Below are 19,109 nucleotides of genomic sequence, written 5' to 3' on the forward strand. Positions count from 1 at the left end.
GAATGCAACGTCGGTTTGGGTTTTTGCATTTTTTTTGGATTTGCGTCGTCAGTAACTGTAGGCGAGGTCTCGTCACTCAGGAAGCTGTGAAGTTGGAAGTCTGCAGAACCTTTTGTCTCTCAGATGATTTTGGTGTTAATTCAGTTTTAAAAAATGTTTAAAAACTAACCTGATCTGTGTAAAAACAGGCGCATATGCAAGTGGTTATCGAATACCTCATTTATCAATTTTATGTTGTTGTTTTTGGCTTGTACAATGCTCCGTATATTAATTCAACTGTGGGGTTTGTGCATATTTTTGTACTGTTATTATTATTATGGACATGGTAATAATGATATTACTGATATTATAGTTTTCTCTTTGATTAAAGCAAACAAAAAAAAATAGGACAAAACACATGAATGCTTGTAAAAACTGGTTTGTGCTGATTGTATTTAAGAGGAGCACTTTTCCAAAGTGGTTTTCACACATTCAGTTTTGTTCATATTAGTAATATAAAGATATGGTTCTCAGGGCTTTAAACTTGTATGTCATGATAAAGTTTTACTTTATATCTTACTTCCATGTGTGTTTGTTTTATTTCTTTTTTTTTTTTTTAAAGTGGCCCTATTATGCTTTTCTACCTTTTCCCTCTTTAGTGTGTTATATATATTTTTGTACATGTAAAAGGTCCGTAGAGTGTAAAACCTGACGTCCATGCCTAAAAGGAGTTACCCTCCCCCTCAGAAGCTCCTGAGCTGCCTGAAACGGCTCCATTGAATTCTCGCCTTCACTTCTGTAACTTTATGAGGTCACAGTGTTACGGAAGTTACGTAAAACTCCTTCCGGCTAGTTTGGCCCTCAAACAACAAAAGAGAGTGACGGAGCTGAAGCTCCGGATGAAGAGTTTTTTGAAATGGGAAATGTTGACCAATCACAACAGAGCGGGCTAGCTGACCAATCAGGGCAGACTTTACTTTCTGGAGGGAGGAGCAAGCGCTACAACGGAGCATTTCAGAGAGAGGGTGAGAAGGTGTGCTGCAGGACAGGCAGGATGAGAAAAACGAGGATTATGAGCATTAACACATGTAAACATGTTGTAACTGTAACTTGAGATATAAATATGCACCCGGACAATAATAGCATAATAGGGCTGTTTAAGTGTGTTGGGGCCTCTGACACCACCAGATACGGTTCTTGCAAAGGTATGATTTACATCTTAACATTTAGAAGCATTTTTCACATCCTCTTACAGTCACCTCCAGTGGGGCGAAACAAATTCACTTCCACTTTATTACAAACAGCAGGTTTCAGGTCAACGGTTCAGCAAGTTCCCTTACCAAAAAACCAAACCCCAGAGACTTGAGCAATGAAATTTGTCACAATGTCAATCAATAACATTTCACAACTTCATGTGACTGCTCCACCCTCCTAAATCACACTGTTAACCAATGTGTTCCGAGCATCACGCTCTTGAAATTTCACAGTCAAAGTTGTGAAAGTCTCTCTCTATTTAAACCCTCTGTATTTTCGGTTGTACTATTTAGAGCACAGGGGCCAGTAGTTTCTTTTTAGTTTTTTTATTTTGTGAAGCAATCTTAAAAATAAAATGGCCCTTTTAATTTCAAGGTTCATTTGACTGTGTAAATGTATGAGGAGGCCAAGCGGTGCAGCGTCTGTGTAAAGCATGAAGTGGTGCGTGTAGACCGCTGCTAAGAGACCACAGCCATTTCCCTTTCTGAGGTCTGAAGAACTAAACTGGTAGAATGAAAAGGGAGCATTGCATTTAAATGAAAAGGGATTGCATTTAAATGAAAAGGGAGCATTGCTCAGATGGAAACATGTTTTACAAAATAAAGTTTTCTTACAAAAATAAACAGAAATCCATTGTAAGTCAGAGCAGATCAAAAGTCAAACATCACCCATCATGCAACAACTATGTCCATGTTCCATTTAAAATCTACATCAAAAGCTATCATTTCATAACAAACATAATATATTTATTTCAATAAATAAAGTGCTCAAAGTGCCTAACAGAGACAGACGTCTTGACAAACATAAAAAGCCCGAAGCCTTTTAAGCAAGTCTGAGGTAGTATGCAAGATAGGAAATTGCATCAAGGACAGAATGTCCCCACCTCCTTATCACAGAATTTCTCAGTAAAGGAAACGGGTAGTATTTCAAAATAACTGAAATGCAATTCATCATGACACTATCATATAGCAAGACTCATGACTCTTTTACCTGTATGAGGTTATCTTTTTATCATTTATATATTTTGGCTCTGTGACTGTGATAATACCACCTCTAGCCAGCCGGATTGTTTTACATGCAGGTTAGATTGATAACGGAATCAACATGACAAAATATTCACATCATTATTGGGTAAAAGTACACTTGGCAGTTTTTGTGCAGCCGACGGCAAGCGCCTACAGCGAAATGTTAAAGGATTCACATATGCTAAATGAGGAACATCTGAGCTGCTACACGTTTTTTTTAAATATGCATAAGAAAGGGCTTATTATTTATAATCCAAGCAAGATTTTTGGCAAGACTGAGCCAATGTCCTGTTCGTTTGAAAACAATGCTGATTCGTAAATGCAAACGTGCACTAATATTATTAAGTTAGTTAAATCAAAGGAAATAATTACTATTAGGACTTTTGGTAACTAAATTATTTACTTTTTAGTAATAATGTCGCGGCCCTAGCTATGTAACGATTGCAGACACTTGTTTTCCTATAATGTTATTTACTCAGGACAAACTCTTGATCAGAACAGCCATTAGACAAAGCCAGACCATTGAGACTGATGAGCGGACCGCCGCCTTGCTCTCCAGCCTTAGCTGGTAGTGGGCCGAGACTCTACTGTAGCCCATCTCCTCTGACACGCATTTGTAAGTTCCTGCCTGCTCGGGACCCATGCTGTCGATCAGCAGAAGGCACTGCTGCTCCCTCGAGCTGCAGGATGTGTTGCTTCCAGGATGAAGCCAGGTATACTGGGCATGATGGGACAACACCGGGCACCGGAGGAAATACTTTGACTTAGGAGGAAGTTGGATGATGTCCTTGGAACCTCTGAACACTGAGAAAAGAAACACCGGGTGTATTAAACTTTAAGATGGTTTGTTTAACATTTATTTAAACAGATCAATTATTTATGTTAGTGCATGACAAGCCTCTTGTTAAAATGCCTGGAGACTCTCCCAGCATGCAATAGACAAGTCACAAGCGAACAAGTGGATTTAAATGTTTCAAATGTTTAATGAAGGGCAGTTTTTCTAAGATGCTTAAGGAAAATATCTAATGGAAGAGTAGAACGGCAAGGGTAGGATTCTCATTTGCACTATAGTCAGGCTTGGATTATTTTAAAGGGAGTTTGATAAGTGTAAAATAAATAGTTAAAGTACTCTAACAACATAAGTGTATGATGAAACAACTTGAAGGTATATTTTATCAAGGGTTATTATATAAAGCAGTGGTGACGTTGTTCTTTACTTTGTCTTTTGCACATGACCTGAAATGTGTGGTGAAAACAGGTAGACATTTTGGGTAATGAGGAAGTTTTTCTGGCATGGGGGTGGCAGAATCTGAAAAGGCACTAGGAGAATAGAGAACTGTATCATCAGCGTATGGGAATATAGAAGTATTGTTCTCTAAAGTTTTTTTTGTAAATGAGAAAAGATGGTACCTAAAATTGACCTTTGAACACCCTTGATGACGAGTATGTGTGATAAAAAAGTTGGAATAGAAGACAGAAAGAAGTTGTCTCACATGTTTTTAGTATTTCTGAAAGACAGGTCAAAGTTCTTGTTCAGAATATTCAAAATGCAGCACCACATGGTCCCATAGATCAGATGTCAGGGGCAACATTCATTGCTGCAGAGACATGAAAAGGGAAAGATAGCACACAGGAAGTCTAGAAAGCAGCCAAGTCTGTTGTTTGCAAGATTCCCATATTATGTGGAGCATATGGTAAGATTAGATGGTAAGGGTTCAATCAGACTATATTCCTCACTTACACTCAAAGACAATATTCAGTACGTCTAAAAATATCTGATGTAGTGGCTATAATGTCAAGGGCTGCTCTGTTTAAGACAAAAGCATGACTTGATTCAGTTACAAGCTGCAGAGTGAAATTACAGTATGTTACAGGACCGCTAGGGACGCCCAGGACAGTTGAACTTGAATTAGTATAAATGTGTTTAAATAGCTTGGCTACTTATCTGAAGATTGAAGTGCATGGATTAGGTGAAGATGATTTATGTTCTTGCAGTGACCTGAATTCAACTATAGTATTTGGAATGCGGCCAGGCCAAACCTTTGATACCCTATGATATCATGAGAGGGCAGCAGTACTGCCCTACTGCACTGATTCTGGGCTATACAAAATAAACTGAATTGAATTGAATTGAATTGCAAACAGCCTATTGTGATCATGCCACAAGCCTTTTCCAGATCAATGTTATCACACAGGGCAAAAGCTATGATGAAGGTTTTGGAAGTTTAGTGCCGTGCTCAAGGGCAGTTGCTAGCTTGCCACTGTTGTTATGACTCTTTTCTCAGTTCTTCCAATTCTATTTTTATATGCAATTAAAAAAATGTAGGGCTTTGTACATGCATGCATAATCGATAAATTAAGAAAAGGGGGGTTAAAAAGATATAGATAAAATATAAATTTCCAATTTAATGGATTTCAAGATGAGCTTGTTTTGACGCTGCAGTGGCATGAAATGATCACAAAAACATTGGTTTATGTGTGTCCAATCTGTTTACTGTATCTTAGACTTGTCAGCTGTCTATGTGAAGAGCTGTAATTCACTGGTCCTAATGTACCCTGTTAAACCAGATTGTAGTAAACTCATAAATATCGTCATACCTTTGCTAGGGGCCGGATACTTTGATGTAGACGCACAGATTGCATGGTTCCCTTGGGTCAGCTCCTGCAGTGTTCCACTGTGAAAGTAAAGTAAATCTGATTTAGAGAAATATGTCAGTTAGGTTGAAAACATATTTCGATTCCTTTGTCAAGCAAACTTTTGAAATGTCACAAAAAGAGAAATGCGAATAAATCGTGTTTCCATCAACTTGTTTGGGGCGGAAAACTTGGCCACAGTGTGTTTGTTCAGAAGCTGGCGCTATAGGGAATGCATGTCTATATTCCCCCAGTAAACAGAGTAGAAGAAGTAGAGGTTATCTAACAATATCTAACGGACTGCGAGAGAAAAATGGAAAGAGGTCTTAAGTTTTAATTGTTTAATGGTCTGTCATGTCAGCTACTATCGGCCATGTTTCATGGGGACAAAGACAAGCATTCATACATTATAGAGATATGCGAGACGGCAGGAACAGCTGATCAGTCATGTGAGTTGAATGTTTGCTCCGACAGAATATATTCAGGAGGGACGGTTCTACAACCCATAGTGTATCAACACTTAGGGTCAAAGGCAATGAAAGTAAAAATGACAATTTTTTCCAATTGAGGACATTTTTTCGAATTCTTTTTTATTGCAACAACATCGCAATAAACCTTTTGCGTGAAGAGCAGAACACAAGCACCCGTAAAAGGAAGTTTGAAATGTCAAAATGTATTACGGTTTACTTTCAGACTCACGACACTAAACAGCTACCAGTGTTCTCGCCTCCCAACTAAGTTTCTCTGTTTGACTTTACAATCATTTGGAAAAAAATTCAAATAAATTAGAAAACTTGTTATTTTACTTAACATATGTACACATACATGAAACATCATAACAAGTATTATTCCATTTTCCTATTACTTTGTGACTGTGCCTGATTATTTTATGAAACAAAGGGCAATTCAAAGTGAAATAATTCAGTAATTACAGTCATCTGCATACATTACGTTTTACAGTATATCATTGTCAGGAAGATTTCCATATTAAGTTTGAAATTTCCATTCACTAGATTACTCATAGACCCACACAAGTATTTAACAAGAATCAGTTAACAGCTACTATTAGTCACTTCCCTTCTACCCCTTCCTGGTAAGGGGGATTCAAGGGGGATTGCATTTCACCACAATAGATGCATTGCCAGTCAGATTATTACCAAGAGCAAGAATACACTCATTTATCTCTAGTTACCATTGCTAGTCATCCTTTCCCAATTTGGGGAAACTCCCCCAATCACTATAATTTCCTCCTCGCAAAGCCCAAGAGCAAATTTTTCTACAATGCTAAATATGTAGTGATCTTAGTGATCAAAGTCATCAACGACATCACAGGAAGTGTGTGTGCAGATTTGCTGGCAGGTGACGGGGTGGGGTGTTGGTTATGTTTCAGTATGTAGGTGGTGTAGGGACCAATAGTACCAAAGTTTACCCACCGTGTTGGTGGTTAGAGGTAAAGTCCATTTCAAGTTAGCTTGTCTCTGTAAAGTGAGATAGTAGTAATGATACCAGGTATGTTAAGACAATACAAAGTCAATGCAAAGATGAGCAAAATTGTGCTGGGCAAGTTGAAAACTCATGTTCATCATCAATAATTCATGTGGCGAAAGCCTATCAGAGTTGAGAAGAAAGGAGGACGAATTTATTGTCGCCGTCTCTGGGCACCCAAAGCTTTACGACCCAACGTCAGTACTGTACAGAGACAGAACAAACAGGGACAGGGGTTGGAGAAAGGAGAGCGAAGCCATAGGACTACATGAAAGGTTCTAAAATATGTATTTGTAACTTGATTCTAACTATCAGTTGTACTTTACAACAAACCAAGTTAGCACAAAGTGGTATCTATGGAGGTGAGACGCTCTTCCTTCCCAGAAGGAAAACTCCATTGACTGTTAAGGGCGAAATACTCTCAGGTTGTGAAATACTCAACAAAAATACTCCAGGGGCCACATTTGCGCTAGTAACACGTGACAAAAATCAGCTTTGCTTTTGGTCTGAACACACTTTTTGTATCATTATATTACGAAAGTTATTATAACACAACATTTTCTCGTTACAACCTTTTATCTTCTGATTTTATCAGACTTTTGGTTTAAAACCATAAGTGGCTGTACAGGATGCAAGATTAATCTTTATATCTTCAATCAAGTACACGTTTCTTTAAATATATTTCCTGATAGATTAAAGTTGTTGCAATAAAAATAAAAAATTCCATTCCCTATTTTGTTATAATGGGAAACTTATCTCATGACATGTCCGATGATAACAGCATACATTGTGGTAATAACCTTTTTTTTTTAACATTGGCAGTTCTGAGTTCAGCCTTGAGGAAGTCAGATGAGGTGACAGCTGTTTAAACACCCGACAGGCGTATGACAGGACTATTATGTTTTCACTGTCAAACGGTTTAGTGTGAAGAGAACTCATAGACCTGAAGGGATCATTTGTATTAGGGAAAGGCCTATTTTGGAAAGTAGTGAGATATGAAATAATTGTCAGATTTGGCGGATTGGCCAACTGTACTCTGGTCAGTGAATAAGCTGTAGCAAGCGATGCCGCATTACACCATAAATCTGATGACACAGCGCTTATGCAGATGTTTGGACACTTCGTATGCTCTGTGGATGAATCCGTGGTATTACAAGTTTATGAATTAAAGGTACCCTGTGGAGTTTCTGACCACTAGTGACACTATGGACCAATGTTAGAATGTAATGAATTGAATGTAAACAATGGGCAATTTGAAATAATGAGAAAAAAATGTTAGTTTTAAGGAAAGGCTGAATGAGAACAAAGCTTTTGTTGGTTTTACAACAAAAAGCCCACTACATGTCATTTCTGGATGTGAGGTGAAGGCGTATGTTTGGATATTTGGCTGACATGTCTCCTGGTACATGAAGAAGGGGCGGTCTTACTGTGTCTCAGGGATGCAGTGGGTGCCGTTCCAGCCGCAGTAGGGATCTCTGGCCAAGACACATAGCTCACAGCTGTCCCCATAATGAGCACAGTTTGCCACATTCAGTTGGACCAGTTCGTTTCTGGAGCTCACATACAGCTTCTTCTGCAATGATACACAGCACAGACTTTGTTTTTTTTATTGTAATGGAAGCATTTTTTTTATTTAATTTAAACACTAATATCCTCTTAGAAATGTAAGACTTTATCCAAAAACATCTAAGTTGCACACATTTCTTTCCGGAGAACTACCAATTTGCTCACATCACTATCACCATTATTTCTGTACATGAGTAAAAATCTTCCCTTGTGTATTGGTTTTGGGGGAATATTTGTGTAGTCGCAGTGTGTTACTCACAGAGGTAGGGTGGAGGCGGATGCTGACGATGTGGGCTCTGTGGTTGAAAGGTTGATACTCAGCGATGACAAACGTTTGACTTTCATTCTGCATCACCTTATGAACCCCTCCGTTATCTGCAGCAGGAAGACAGGAAGGTGAGTAAAAGAATCCTGTATAAACACACCTCAACACCACACACCAACCCATTCAGATCTTATGTTGCATCACCCTTCTATGACTCATCCAGCAAAGCCTAGCAGGTCTGTTGAACTTAGCACTTCATTGGTGCTGGAACTTGTACCTACTTGCACAATGTTGTTACTTGACTGCTGCAGTAATTAATTTCCATCAAGCCAACAGGGGTTTAGCAATACTAACATGATTTTTTTTTTTACCCGATCTCGAGGCTCTTTAAAGAGATGCTCAATGGCTGAAGCATCATATAGTTCATATTGCCGTACACAAAAAGTGGGTGTGATTCAAATTTAAGTTTGACTTTGATTTAATTAATTGTAAATGTGATTTACGTCTCTTGACGTAAGATTTTTCAAAACATGCCCAAAAACTATAAAGGAGTTAAAATCACATTAAAATCACTAAGCCAAAGTGCTAGAGACAGTACTATGACACATCATATATGTCATAAAGTGGTTAACGAGAACCTATTTCACATGAGACACTCCACATGACGCATCATTGGGAAATTACAAAAAAAACCTCAAACCACAACAAAAGGCCCTCCCCCCGTACTATCTGGAGATTAGTCAGAGTTTAAGACAAAACCTTTCCCTTTACTGCTATTCATATAGCTTTAGAGAAGCCAAACCTCCAGACTTAGGTCTTGGTCCGAGTCATAGGCGATCAGTCCTTACTGTCTACGACTCAGTCCTGTTCAGTCATACAGTAAACTACACAATTAGTATCAACTTCCCTGATTGATATTACTCACTTAGCGACAGGAACAGGACGGTGTTGTGACTGTCGCTGTTGCTCGGGGAACCGTGGACTTGGATGTGAGTGTAGCTGTGGTGATTAGAGAGGAGCGGGCCGGCGTTGTTCACAGGCTGGACCCATTGCTCCATCTCCGAATGCTTCTCAATCACCATCAGGACCTCTTGTGGAATCTGTGTGCTGTCTGCATCACACTGAAGCAAAAATAGGCATGTGGGTTTTTGTTTGTGTTGTGATGGTTCAGCTACAGTTTGTCCTGCCTGTCAAGCTTTCCCATTCCTGCGTGACACACATGTTGCCTTGCACAGCAACTGGACTGACTGGAACTGCACAGAGAAGTGACTCTTTGTTCTAGACAACAATGGCTGCACCCAAAGAGGTCAGCATTGAGGGGGCTACAACATCAATTATATCTAAACTGGAGAGTATTTCTTCTGTGAAAGAAGAACAAAGAACGGCACTGAAGGCCTGTCTCAAGATGTTTTTCGCTCGTCTACCGACTGCCTCGGTTCGACTTTTATTGACAGACGGTTCATCCAATCACCTGCCAAGTAAATGTTTTTTGAAAGTGCGTGCCCTTTTCCAAACAGTCGTTTGGGAGAATCGGCTTTGCCAGCTGAAATGACAACTAATTTTATCCCCTGTAGCTAGCTAGCTAATGAAGCTGTCATTAGCTCCATGAGTTGACTTAAAAACCTGTCTGACTCAGTTTTGAATCTTTCCAGCCGACTTGTTGTCAAAGAATATCATCCTAAAAGTGTTCCTAAATGCACATTTGTACATCAAGTTTAGCTTGACAGCGACATTAAATCTAAGGTTGGGATGGCGTAGTAGAGTGCATAGCTGTCCGCCTGAGTATCTTTTCCGATGCTACTGGGGGTGTAAAAGTGGAGAATTTCTAGAAATAGTGCCTTTAAAATAATAGCAAACCAAAACCAAAAAATATTAATTCGTTTTTGGGTATTCGAGTAACACCAGTGATGACTTACACAATATACACAAAAGGTCAAAAGGTAATTTTTAAACACTGGTCAAATTTGAATGAATTGTGAGCTTGTTTTCAGTGCTAACATGTTGATGATTTATCAATAAAAAGAAAAAACGAGGCAAGTTGTTACAATGGTTGTTTTACACCTCAGATAAAGTTGTTTGACACATACCTCTCTAGGCCTGTATCTTGTTCCCTCCGAGCCTTTAAGTGGGGAGTTAGTGAAGATGTGCTCAATATCTTGTATGGTGTAGACACACACAGCACTCATACCCCTGCAGAGAGACACAGAGGTCAGTGGGTAAACACAGAGAAACTGCTGAGAAGTCAGTAAAGACTGTAGTCACGCTGGTCGGAAAATGTAAAAAGAACAGCTCGTCAGAGAGGTCTAAATTAAGAAAGGAGAGGAAGCACCAACAAGAGGAAGCACAAACAAGACATTATCTTAGAATAAGAGAAGTTCTGTCTGATCAACATCATGTTCAAACTTAAACGATTTGCCCATTTTATCAACTGAAGATTCAATTTATGTTGTTTTGCTTCTGTGTACTCATTTAAGAGTCCATGTTCCCATCTCATGATGGTCTGTGGTTATAGTTTGGTTAAATTGACTGACTCTGCTGTTTTATCTAAAAACTGCAAAGTCATCCTTGTTTTTGTCTCACATCATTAGGGCTGACTCTATATTATATTTAGGGAAATTGGGTCACCAGTCAAGTTTGGATTACATTTGAGCTTTTTAAGTTTAAGTTTTAGGCGTAAGTTATTTTTTAGTGGTTTTTCAGAAAATAAAATGATTGCAGGCTAATGCTTAAGTGTATACTTATAGAGTATACTCGAGTTTTATACTGTACTTAAATTTATCTAACCCCAACATGATTGAAACTTGGAAAAAAACAGTGTTTGTAATTTTGTTAGACTTCCCACTCTTTCTTGATTGCATGAATGATCATGGAGTCTTACCATTCATTTCGGAAGAGTGCATAAACCCTGGTGTCCAGCCACTGCTTTGCATGAACAGTAGCCACGTCTACCAGCTCAGAGAAATATTGTTTGCTGTCCTCATCTCCGCAGAAGAGCCTGGCATTCATCTGTGACGTCCAGCTAAACTGCAGGATGTTCTTGCGACCGCCACGATCCGCCTAGCAACAATAACGCAGCCAAAGGATCAATCACTCTTATAATGCATATGTAATCATAACTACAGTATATGTTACCCATATGTGCACATATCTGATGCTAAAACTTTGTTTTTATTCAAAGAATGTATTTCATTTTTTAAATATGCAGGTCTTACCGTGCAAACCCGGGTTACAAAAGGGAGCCACATGCCACTGGAGACGCCTTTGTCACTGTTTTTCTCCCTATAGAAGGCATATACTTTGCTATTCAGTGGTTCTGTCTGTCTGCCATGCACCAAACCCACATAGTGCTGCTCTAAAGAGAGAAAAACAAAGTCATTGTTTGACTCTATAGCCTTAGAACACAAGTGAACATCATTTAACCGATGGGACTTATCCTTAGTCCTTACAGGAAACCAATTTATCTCCTTGCAAATACCTTTATTGTGTCTTGCCGGTACAACTCGGTGTTTCCCAAACTTGTGGATGCCAACAAACTCTTGAGATCCAGAGTATGTAATGAAGAGATCACTATCTGGAGAATCTGCAAAAGACAGAACACATTTTTACAGATGTTTAAGGTATCATAACAGCATCGCTATGCTTTTGGTTTGCAGCGAGCATTAGTTCCCCTTTTCATTTTCCAGACACCAGTTTCTCCAGTATGAAAAAACTGTCCACTGATATTCAAAACCTGAGCGAAAGACAAAACTTGTCTGTGCTGGCTGTGATGCCAGTGGGAGGAAACTGGAGCCTGGAGTGAATAGTAGGCACAAGCAGGAAGCACCAGAGCAAATTCCTTATAAGCAATGGTCGCAAAGGAGAAAAAAATTAATACTGATTGAAGCATGGTTAGCAGTGAGAAAGCAGAGATTCATCGGCTGTTTAAAAAAAGTTCAGAAACTCACCCACAAGGGCATACGGTTCACCTTCCTTTATGACAAATTTCCTTATGCTCCTTTTTATGTCATCCATTTTTTCAAAGGAAAGGCAGCTGGGTTGCTGCTCATTTAAATTCTACAAGAAAACACAGAAGATCTCAAACTACCCCAGCTATTCTCCATCTGGCAGCACAATTGGATTGTTTCAAATACATAGAAGATGCAGCTCCAGTAGCGACCGAGCAGTGATAGCAACTGCGACCAGACAGAAAGGAGCACCATTATTCCCGATTTTCCCAAATGTTGTGACAGCAAAACAGACATGTTCCTTCCGTTCTCGGTAACACATCCTGTGCATCTCTGCATTGTGTCCTACCATGTCACAGCACAGGGTCTCCTTGCTATTGGTCCCGCACAGAAACACCTGGTTGGCCTCCTCCCTCTGGTGGACCACAGTGATGTTATAGTTGCAATCCTAAGTGACAAGAGTAAAAATGTTTGTGATATAACAATCAGATCTGACCAACAGATCCACACGTCCTGCCGTTTGCTATTAAGTTATATTCTTTTACTGCTTTCAGTTGTTGTGGATTCTTGTCGTCGATGCACTCGGTCCACAACACTCTTATTTCTCGAGGAGTCTGTGAAGAGAAGGAATGAGATGTTATCATTATCTCCACGTCACTGTAAATGAATGTCATCTGTTGTTTGATTGCAGACTCCTGATATTTACTCGCATAAGCAAACACTACCAGAGAAGCTCACTACCTTCTGAGGACTTTGGAAGTTGAATGAGTTCAGGTGTTTTTTTCCAGCGATTATGACGGTGTCGGCCTCGCCCTCCAACAGGATCTCTACGGGTGAATCGTGTCCTGGTAAAGGTAACCTTTTCATTGTCGTCTCTACAGTGGAAAATAAATATTTAATGATAAACATTGGATGTGCAATGGATGTGGGCAAATTGTCATGTGTACACAGTGAGAGCTTAATCAAATATTGGGAGATGACAAGGTCCTCGAACTAGTCCTCTAGTGCCAGCAGCAGGCCAAAGTTTTCATTTATACTGTGAAATATCTCATCAAGTTGATGGATTGGCACAACATTTAAATTAGTTTTTTGTTATTCCAATATGAAGAACTTCAGTGATCCCCTGAATTTCCCAGTGGCACCGCCATGAGGTTGACATTTCTCATTTTAAGAGAAATGTCTACAACTACTGGATGGACTGTCATGAAAGTTGGAGTAGATATTCAATTCCGAGGATGAATCGTAATAACTTTGGAGATGAATTAACATTTCATCTAACACCATCATCAGGTCAAAGTTGTCATCTGTTTAATATGTTACGTTTACAACCTCATGCCTGTGAAACTGATAACACCGCCATCAGCCTCACTTGTGCTTTGTTCAATGCTAATCAGCAAACCGTGGCATGCTAACACACTAAACTGAGACGGAGAACATGGGAAACATTATATCTGCTTAACACCAGAATGCTAGCAATGTCATTGTGAGCAAGTTGGCATGCTGACATAAGTATTAAGCTAAAAGCAATGCTGAGTCGAGGTCTAGGCTCACATATTGGCCAGCTCAGAGGGGGTGGGAGAGGATCCAGGGTTTGAACTCTCCTCTCTCAACTCTCTTATTTTTCATTCATCGATGACTGTTTGTCACTTTTCATGTGAAAAAACCAACTGCAACTGTCTGAAAATGTGCGCCTTCAATCCCATATTCAAACGAGACATTAAATTGCTGGTTTGGTCCCACCAACATCCAGAGACCAAAATATATTTAATTTACATTTATGCTAAACAGGAAAGAGAAACAGAAGTAAATACTTCCGCATTAAGATAAAAATGTCACGAAGGTTCTGCATTTCATACGATGATGTGGTCTCCATTCAAAGTGAACCTTGCAGTTAGCTGTATTATTCAAAGCCATAGAGGCTTTGTGCAGCCACTGCAGAAATCTATGTTTTGCTTGTTTCACATCTCACAGAGGAGTGGTCAAATGTTAAGTTTTCCTCTGATGGAGTTTTAAAGAAATTAACTTAGTTCGGTTCGACAGCTGTTTCTTTTTATTGGTACTCCTAGCCTCCCACAAACATTTTAAAAGCACATAAGGATGACAACTTGATGCGAAATGCAAGGAGTGTCAGATTGAGGTTTATTAATCAGTAAAAACTGCAGAGTCAGTGTGCCTTTAAACGTGGGAGACGGTCTGTTGTCCTTCCCCAAAGAGTTCATTTGAAAGCCACAATAATCGAATAGCCAAACAGTATTTTGAAAAATCTTTTTCACGGCAGACACTTAAACTAGAGGTGTTATTAATGACTTTAACGATGCTTCTGTTCTATCAAAGGCTTCCAGTGTGACAGCTACAGCATGCACAGACTGAAGCAGCTTTCTTATTTACACCAGTGTCTGAAATGTCTTCTGTTAAAAAGGCCTATTGTTCATGATGAAGTCTCAACCTTTCGATCACTGAACACTCCCAAAAGTATATCTTCAGTACACAATTTTAAAATACTGTGGTACTTTTATATCATCATAATAGTGGTGCAATCAATCGATATATTTAAAAGACATTATTAGATTTTTTTATGTTTTATATTATGATCATATTATACATCTTATAATATAAATGACTTTGCTGTTTGTGTGTGTGTGACCGTGTAGTCAGTCAATAGACAGTTTCCTGTAGGACAAAAATATATAGGAAAACGATATCCTGGATGTAGATGACCATACTGATTCCTGATATGTGATACGTATGTAAAACGTTGTCCTTGTCCTTCTTTTCTTGGACACAAGATAAATACAGTACAGTCTCCATCACAGCGATGTCAAGAATGATGTCATGTTTAAAAGTCGTAGGAAAAAAATGCGAAATACATCATACCTCTGTCTGTGAAGGTCATCCTCTGTGAAAGCGTTGCTGTCGCCGCTGTCAAACTACTGAGACATGGAAATAACACAAATAGCGTTAAAAACAAGAGCGCCATTCTGCGTCTGAGGCATAAAGTCGGCAGAAGTGGTTCTTGAGCTCATGAGGAGAGATAGAGACAGATGCCCAAGCCCTGCCTCCTGGATGCGTTGTTCATGTGGTGATGTTAAGAAATGTAATGTAATTTTTTGGTGGAAACCCTGATGTTATATACTAGTTTGTGCTCAGAGCTCACGCACTAAGTCGATTTGCAGTGGCTAAATGAGTTAAATGGACTAGTAAGGTGACTTTTCCAGCCTCTACTCCTCAAGCAGGACATGAAGAGCCAATCATAATCCCTAAACCTCCAGCAGGTGGCAGTGTTGGTTCGTTGCTGACTGGAAGCATTCATCATTAAAAAATAAAGATTGTAATAAACAATATTACCTCACTAGGAACAGCTGACTACGTTTTTTTTTGTGACTTCCTTACAACTAAACCAGTTTTTTTATTATTAAAAATGATTATATTTACATTTTGTGAAATCAAATGAGACATAAGTATATTGGTATTTGGTTACCCATAAATTGTTGCTTCATTTTATCATGGAGACCAAGCAAAGGCTTGTACTACATCCTAAATCAATCACACAATCAGCCAGCCAAATAATTTAAAACTCATCATAAGAATATCCTTGTGGTACTTCTCTTAAATCAAATCATTACTTGATCTTTTGAAATAACTGATTGAAAAGGTAAAACAAAACGGTCACTGTATTTTCCTAAAGATTCCCACCTCCCCTGGGGGCTGATCGTCCACATCAGAGAGTTTGCAGTTGTGAGTGTCTTTGGCCAACAGCTGGAAAAAGACTGCAGTTATGACTGGAAGTTGGCCAGCTGTACTGTAAATGGTGCTGCAGCACACATGCTGAAAGCTGACTGCAGCTGATAATCAGAGCAGGTGGCTGAGCTCACTCCACTCATACTCACGACACAATGAAGGGTGCCACCGGGGTGCAAAGAGTGTATTATATGAGTAACTAGTGTTACACATTCTGCAGGGATTTCATCTACCAGCAGACGAAGAGCCGATGGATACTGGCTCTGATGAGGAGAGAAGATGCACAACACACGTGAGTCTAATGTTTTATCAGCCAATGTTAAGTTTTCCTCTGATTAGCTCTGAATTTGTGCTTTTCTTTTTCAAATGTCTAGTCTTCTTGTGTGCAACATTTTAGAGACCATCTCTCTAGTAAGAAACTTAAACATTGAGACTATGAGATATGTTTTGGATTGTGAGTAAGAATATGGAGAGAGAAAAAAGCCAGCAGAAGGTGCAAGTCCCATCTTTTTAAGGTCCAAGGCCTCTAGGTGGGAAACACAAAGCCAAATGATCTCCTCAAACCAATGATGTAATGTTGCTAACAAAAAGGGATCCAGAGAGTGTAAAGTTTCCTAGTCCACAATATCTGTGTCTCACTAATATTCATTAATACATATTGTTTATAAATGTGTTAGGAAGATGACATTAAAAGTTGGCCACCCACTTCCCACAGATATTTACCCATACTCGCAGAGGCCTCGTCCAGCCGAGGAGGACGACCCCGACCAACCTGTCTGGCAGCTCGTCGTCTCTTTCTGCTGTAAGGGGATGATTGAAGGTGTCGTACTGCTGCTCCTCCTCTGGCTCCTCATTCAGGTTCTCTTCATTAAAGATTTGGAAGGTACTGAATGACTGCATGTCTCTGTGTAGGGGAGGGGGTATATGCGGTTCCCGCTGTAAAAAGGGTGAGCCTAGAATATATAATTATAAATCTATTTAGTTGTTTCTTTTGCAGCAAAGATGCTAAGATTGACTTTACACATTTTAAGCAGTGAATATCATTGTTCTAGTTTTACTACCTATACTTTACAAAATATAGTATGTCATCCAGAGAAAAGTTGAAAGAGGAGAAATACATACCACATTCATCAGAGAAACGATGCTTGTTGAGTAGGTTTTGCTTTACTGTAATAATCAGCAGGCTGGAACTCAAGTGCCTTAGTCCAACCCACTTCATCATAGCTATTCATATCGGTTTGCTACATTTTGTTTTAATGCATTTATCATGTGTCATCTCTCTAAAGCTGATAGATTGAAAAAATTGTTGAGCTCAGCGGAAAGCAGTTTCATGTTTGCATCATATTACCAAGATGTGCATTTTGGGCGAGATTACAAAGATGAATGTATAATAAGGAAATGCTCCAAAAATCAACAATGTAGTCCCAATGAGACATTCTAAATAGAACCACTGATGGTGTCATCTCTGGGGTAAATGTCTGCACAAACACCCCCACATACATGATGAATATGTGTAGCCTGTTAGTATGTCAACACTATGGTTATTCTGAGAAATGTAATGTTTTTAATGTGAGGAATGCAAAACTGATTCTGTAATTTCAGAGAGAAGTCTAGTGTGTCCTAGTATTAAAATGATCTTGAGCAATTGTTTGCAACACACTGAAGGATAATGCTAATGTGTGTACAATTAAATGGTAGCTCATTCATCTGAATGCACATGAAAGGATATTTGACCCCGGGTGTTTTAATACTTTAATCCGGTGCGACATAAGGCTTCCGTTAAACGCCCCCTTTGCCCTGAGGGCAGCCATATTTATAGCATAACATAGCCCATGAACTATGGGTCATGAACAGTCACTCTGCTTGCTAAAAGGCTTGTTATGTCATATCTCTCCCAAGATACTGTTTTTAGCTTTGAAGAAGGTTAAAGGGTGTGACAGGGTGTTAAAATGGGAATCTGAGTCATTCCTTTTGAACAATAATCTTTTTATTTAAAGTTGTATTATATGACCTCACTTGGGGTCAGTGTAACAAGTTAAAAAAACAATGACATGGGAAACATGTTAGCAAAAAATAGCCTGACAGAGAGCAACATAATCGTTCATTTTGAGTCACCTGATGAATGTAAATCCAATGTTCACTCTCATTTTAGCTCTGTGTTTGGTCTCAACCAACTCCTGATACAAATATGTGTTCTTGAGATGCTAAATGCTCCACTATGTTCACCAGCCAGTGGCAAGTTATGTCTGTTTGACTTTTTTGGCGTTGCAAAGGTAGTGTACATGGGCTTTATCAGAGTTTCTTTTACTGAGCTTCCCAGTTGTGGAAAAAAGGTTTAAGAGAGCGGAAATGTGGGCTTAAATAAAACAAACAATGATCCATAGACTTCCAGGTGCTGTAGAGATGAGGAAGACTGGAGATTAGGGTGGTATTTCTATGTGGGTTTGTCACAAGGAATGATACCTTCATGTTTCAAATAGTAATTTGATCAGTTGTGTATATAAAAAGAGCAAAACTTTTGCACTCCAGTAGGACGACAGGTGGGTAGGAGAATACCTTAAGTAGACAATATAGAACAAAAACTCCTGCACACTGGCTTCTTCACTTGCATATAAATGTGTTTTAGTCACGACGTTTTGGTGCATAGACCTTCATCAGGTTATTTTACATGGAAGTGAGGATGCTGCATTTAAATAACATTTGGGGTTCGTAAAATTGGTAGACCAATCCGATTGCCCCAATCACATGACATCCACAAATCAAAACCATCGACAAATAAACAATCAATTTCAATCATATGTGGCACTAAAAGCCTACAAACATGAAAACATACACATAATACATAATATATATGAGAGGTATGTCTTCAATCAAAAACCACATAAAGATAAATATAGAAATTATAGAAAGGCTATAATGCCAAGATCAATACTTTCCTATTTCTTTTGTAGGACAGGATTTTTAGGAGTTTGAATAGGATAAGAATAAGTATCTACTGAACAAGTATCTACTGAATCATGTGAGTTAAAGACTGAAATCCTTGCACAAGAAACGAATCTAAAAGAGAAGTTTGGAGTTGACTTTTCGTCTATCGATCGGGCCATAAAGGACTCTGTAAATAAATATAAAGATCAGCTACAGATCACTGAGCTGAAGAAATACAAACGTGACACTGAAGACTATCAAAGAAATGAGATATACAACTGGGAAACAAATGAA

At 39.0% G+C, this 19,109-nt stretch overlaps 1 protein-coding gene across 2 annotated transcripts; it reads right to left on the reverse strand.

The window, feature by feature from the left end:
* Positions 1-1,601: 1,601 nt before the first annotated feature.
* LOC129099009 (semaphorin-7A) lies at positions 1,602-15,299 on the reverse strand. 2 transcript variants are annotated; one of them, XM_054608165.1, is made up of 14 exons: positions 15,027-15,293; positions 12,894-13,027; positions 12,698-12,766; positions 12,502-12,600; positions 12,153-12,261; positions 11,684-11,788; positions 11,421-11,560; positions 11,087-11,265; positions 10,296-10,398; positions 9,134-9,329; positions 8,203-8,318; positions 7,805-7,950; positions 4,857-4,933; positions 1,602-3,062 (listed from the first exon to the last, which is right to left on the reverse strand). In XM_054608165.1, the coding sequence occupies exons 1-14, from the start codon at positions 15,127-15,129 to the stop codon at positions 2,734-2,736; spliced, it is 1,905 nt and encodes a 634-aa protein (XP_054464140.1). In that variant the 5' UTR covers positions 15,130-15,293; the 3' UTR covers positions 1,602-2,733. The 2 variants fall into 2 exon arrangements, with proteins under 2 accessions (XP_054464140.1, XP_054464148.1); XM_054608173.1 differs by lacking the exon at positions 1,602-3,062 and adding an exon at positions 3,075-3,856 and having other exon boundaries at positions 15,027-15,299.
* Between the last annotated feature and the right edge of the window lie 3,810 nt (positions 15,300-19,109).

Source organism: Anoplopoma fimbria, chromosome 2 (genome assembly GCF_027596085.1).
Source record: "Anoplopoma fimbria isolate UVic2021 breed Golden Eagle Sablefish chromosome 2, Afim_UVic_2022, whole genome shotgun sequence".
NCBI lineage: Eukaryota > Metazoa > Chordata > Actinopteri > Perciformes > Anoplopomatidae > Anoplopoma > Anoplopoma fimbria.

Coding starts and splice junctions, on each gene's coding strand:
- LOC129099009 (XM_054608165.1), bottom strand. CDS start 15,129: ATGGCGCTCTTGTTTTTAACGCTATTTGTGTTATTTCCATGTCTCAGT. Junction 10,399..11,086: donor GCACTCTTCCGAAATGAATG/GTAAGACTCCAT, acceptor GTCTCTCTGCAG/GGGTATGAGTGCTGTGTGTG. Junction 8,319..9,133: donor CGTCCTGTTCCTGTCGCTAA/GTGAGTAATATC, acceptor TTCCTGCTGCAG/ATAACGGAGGGGTTCATAAG.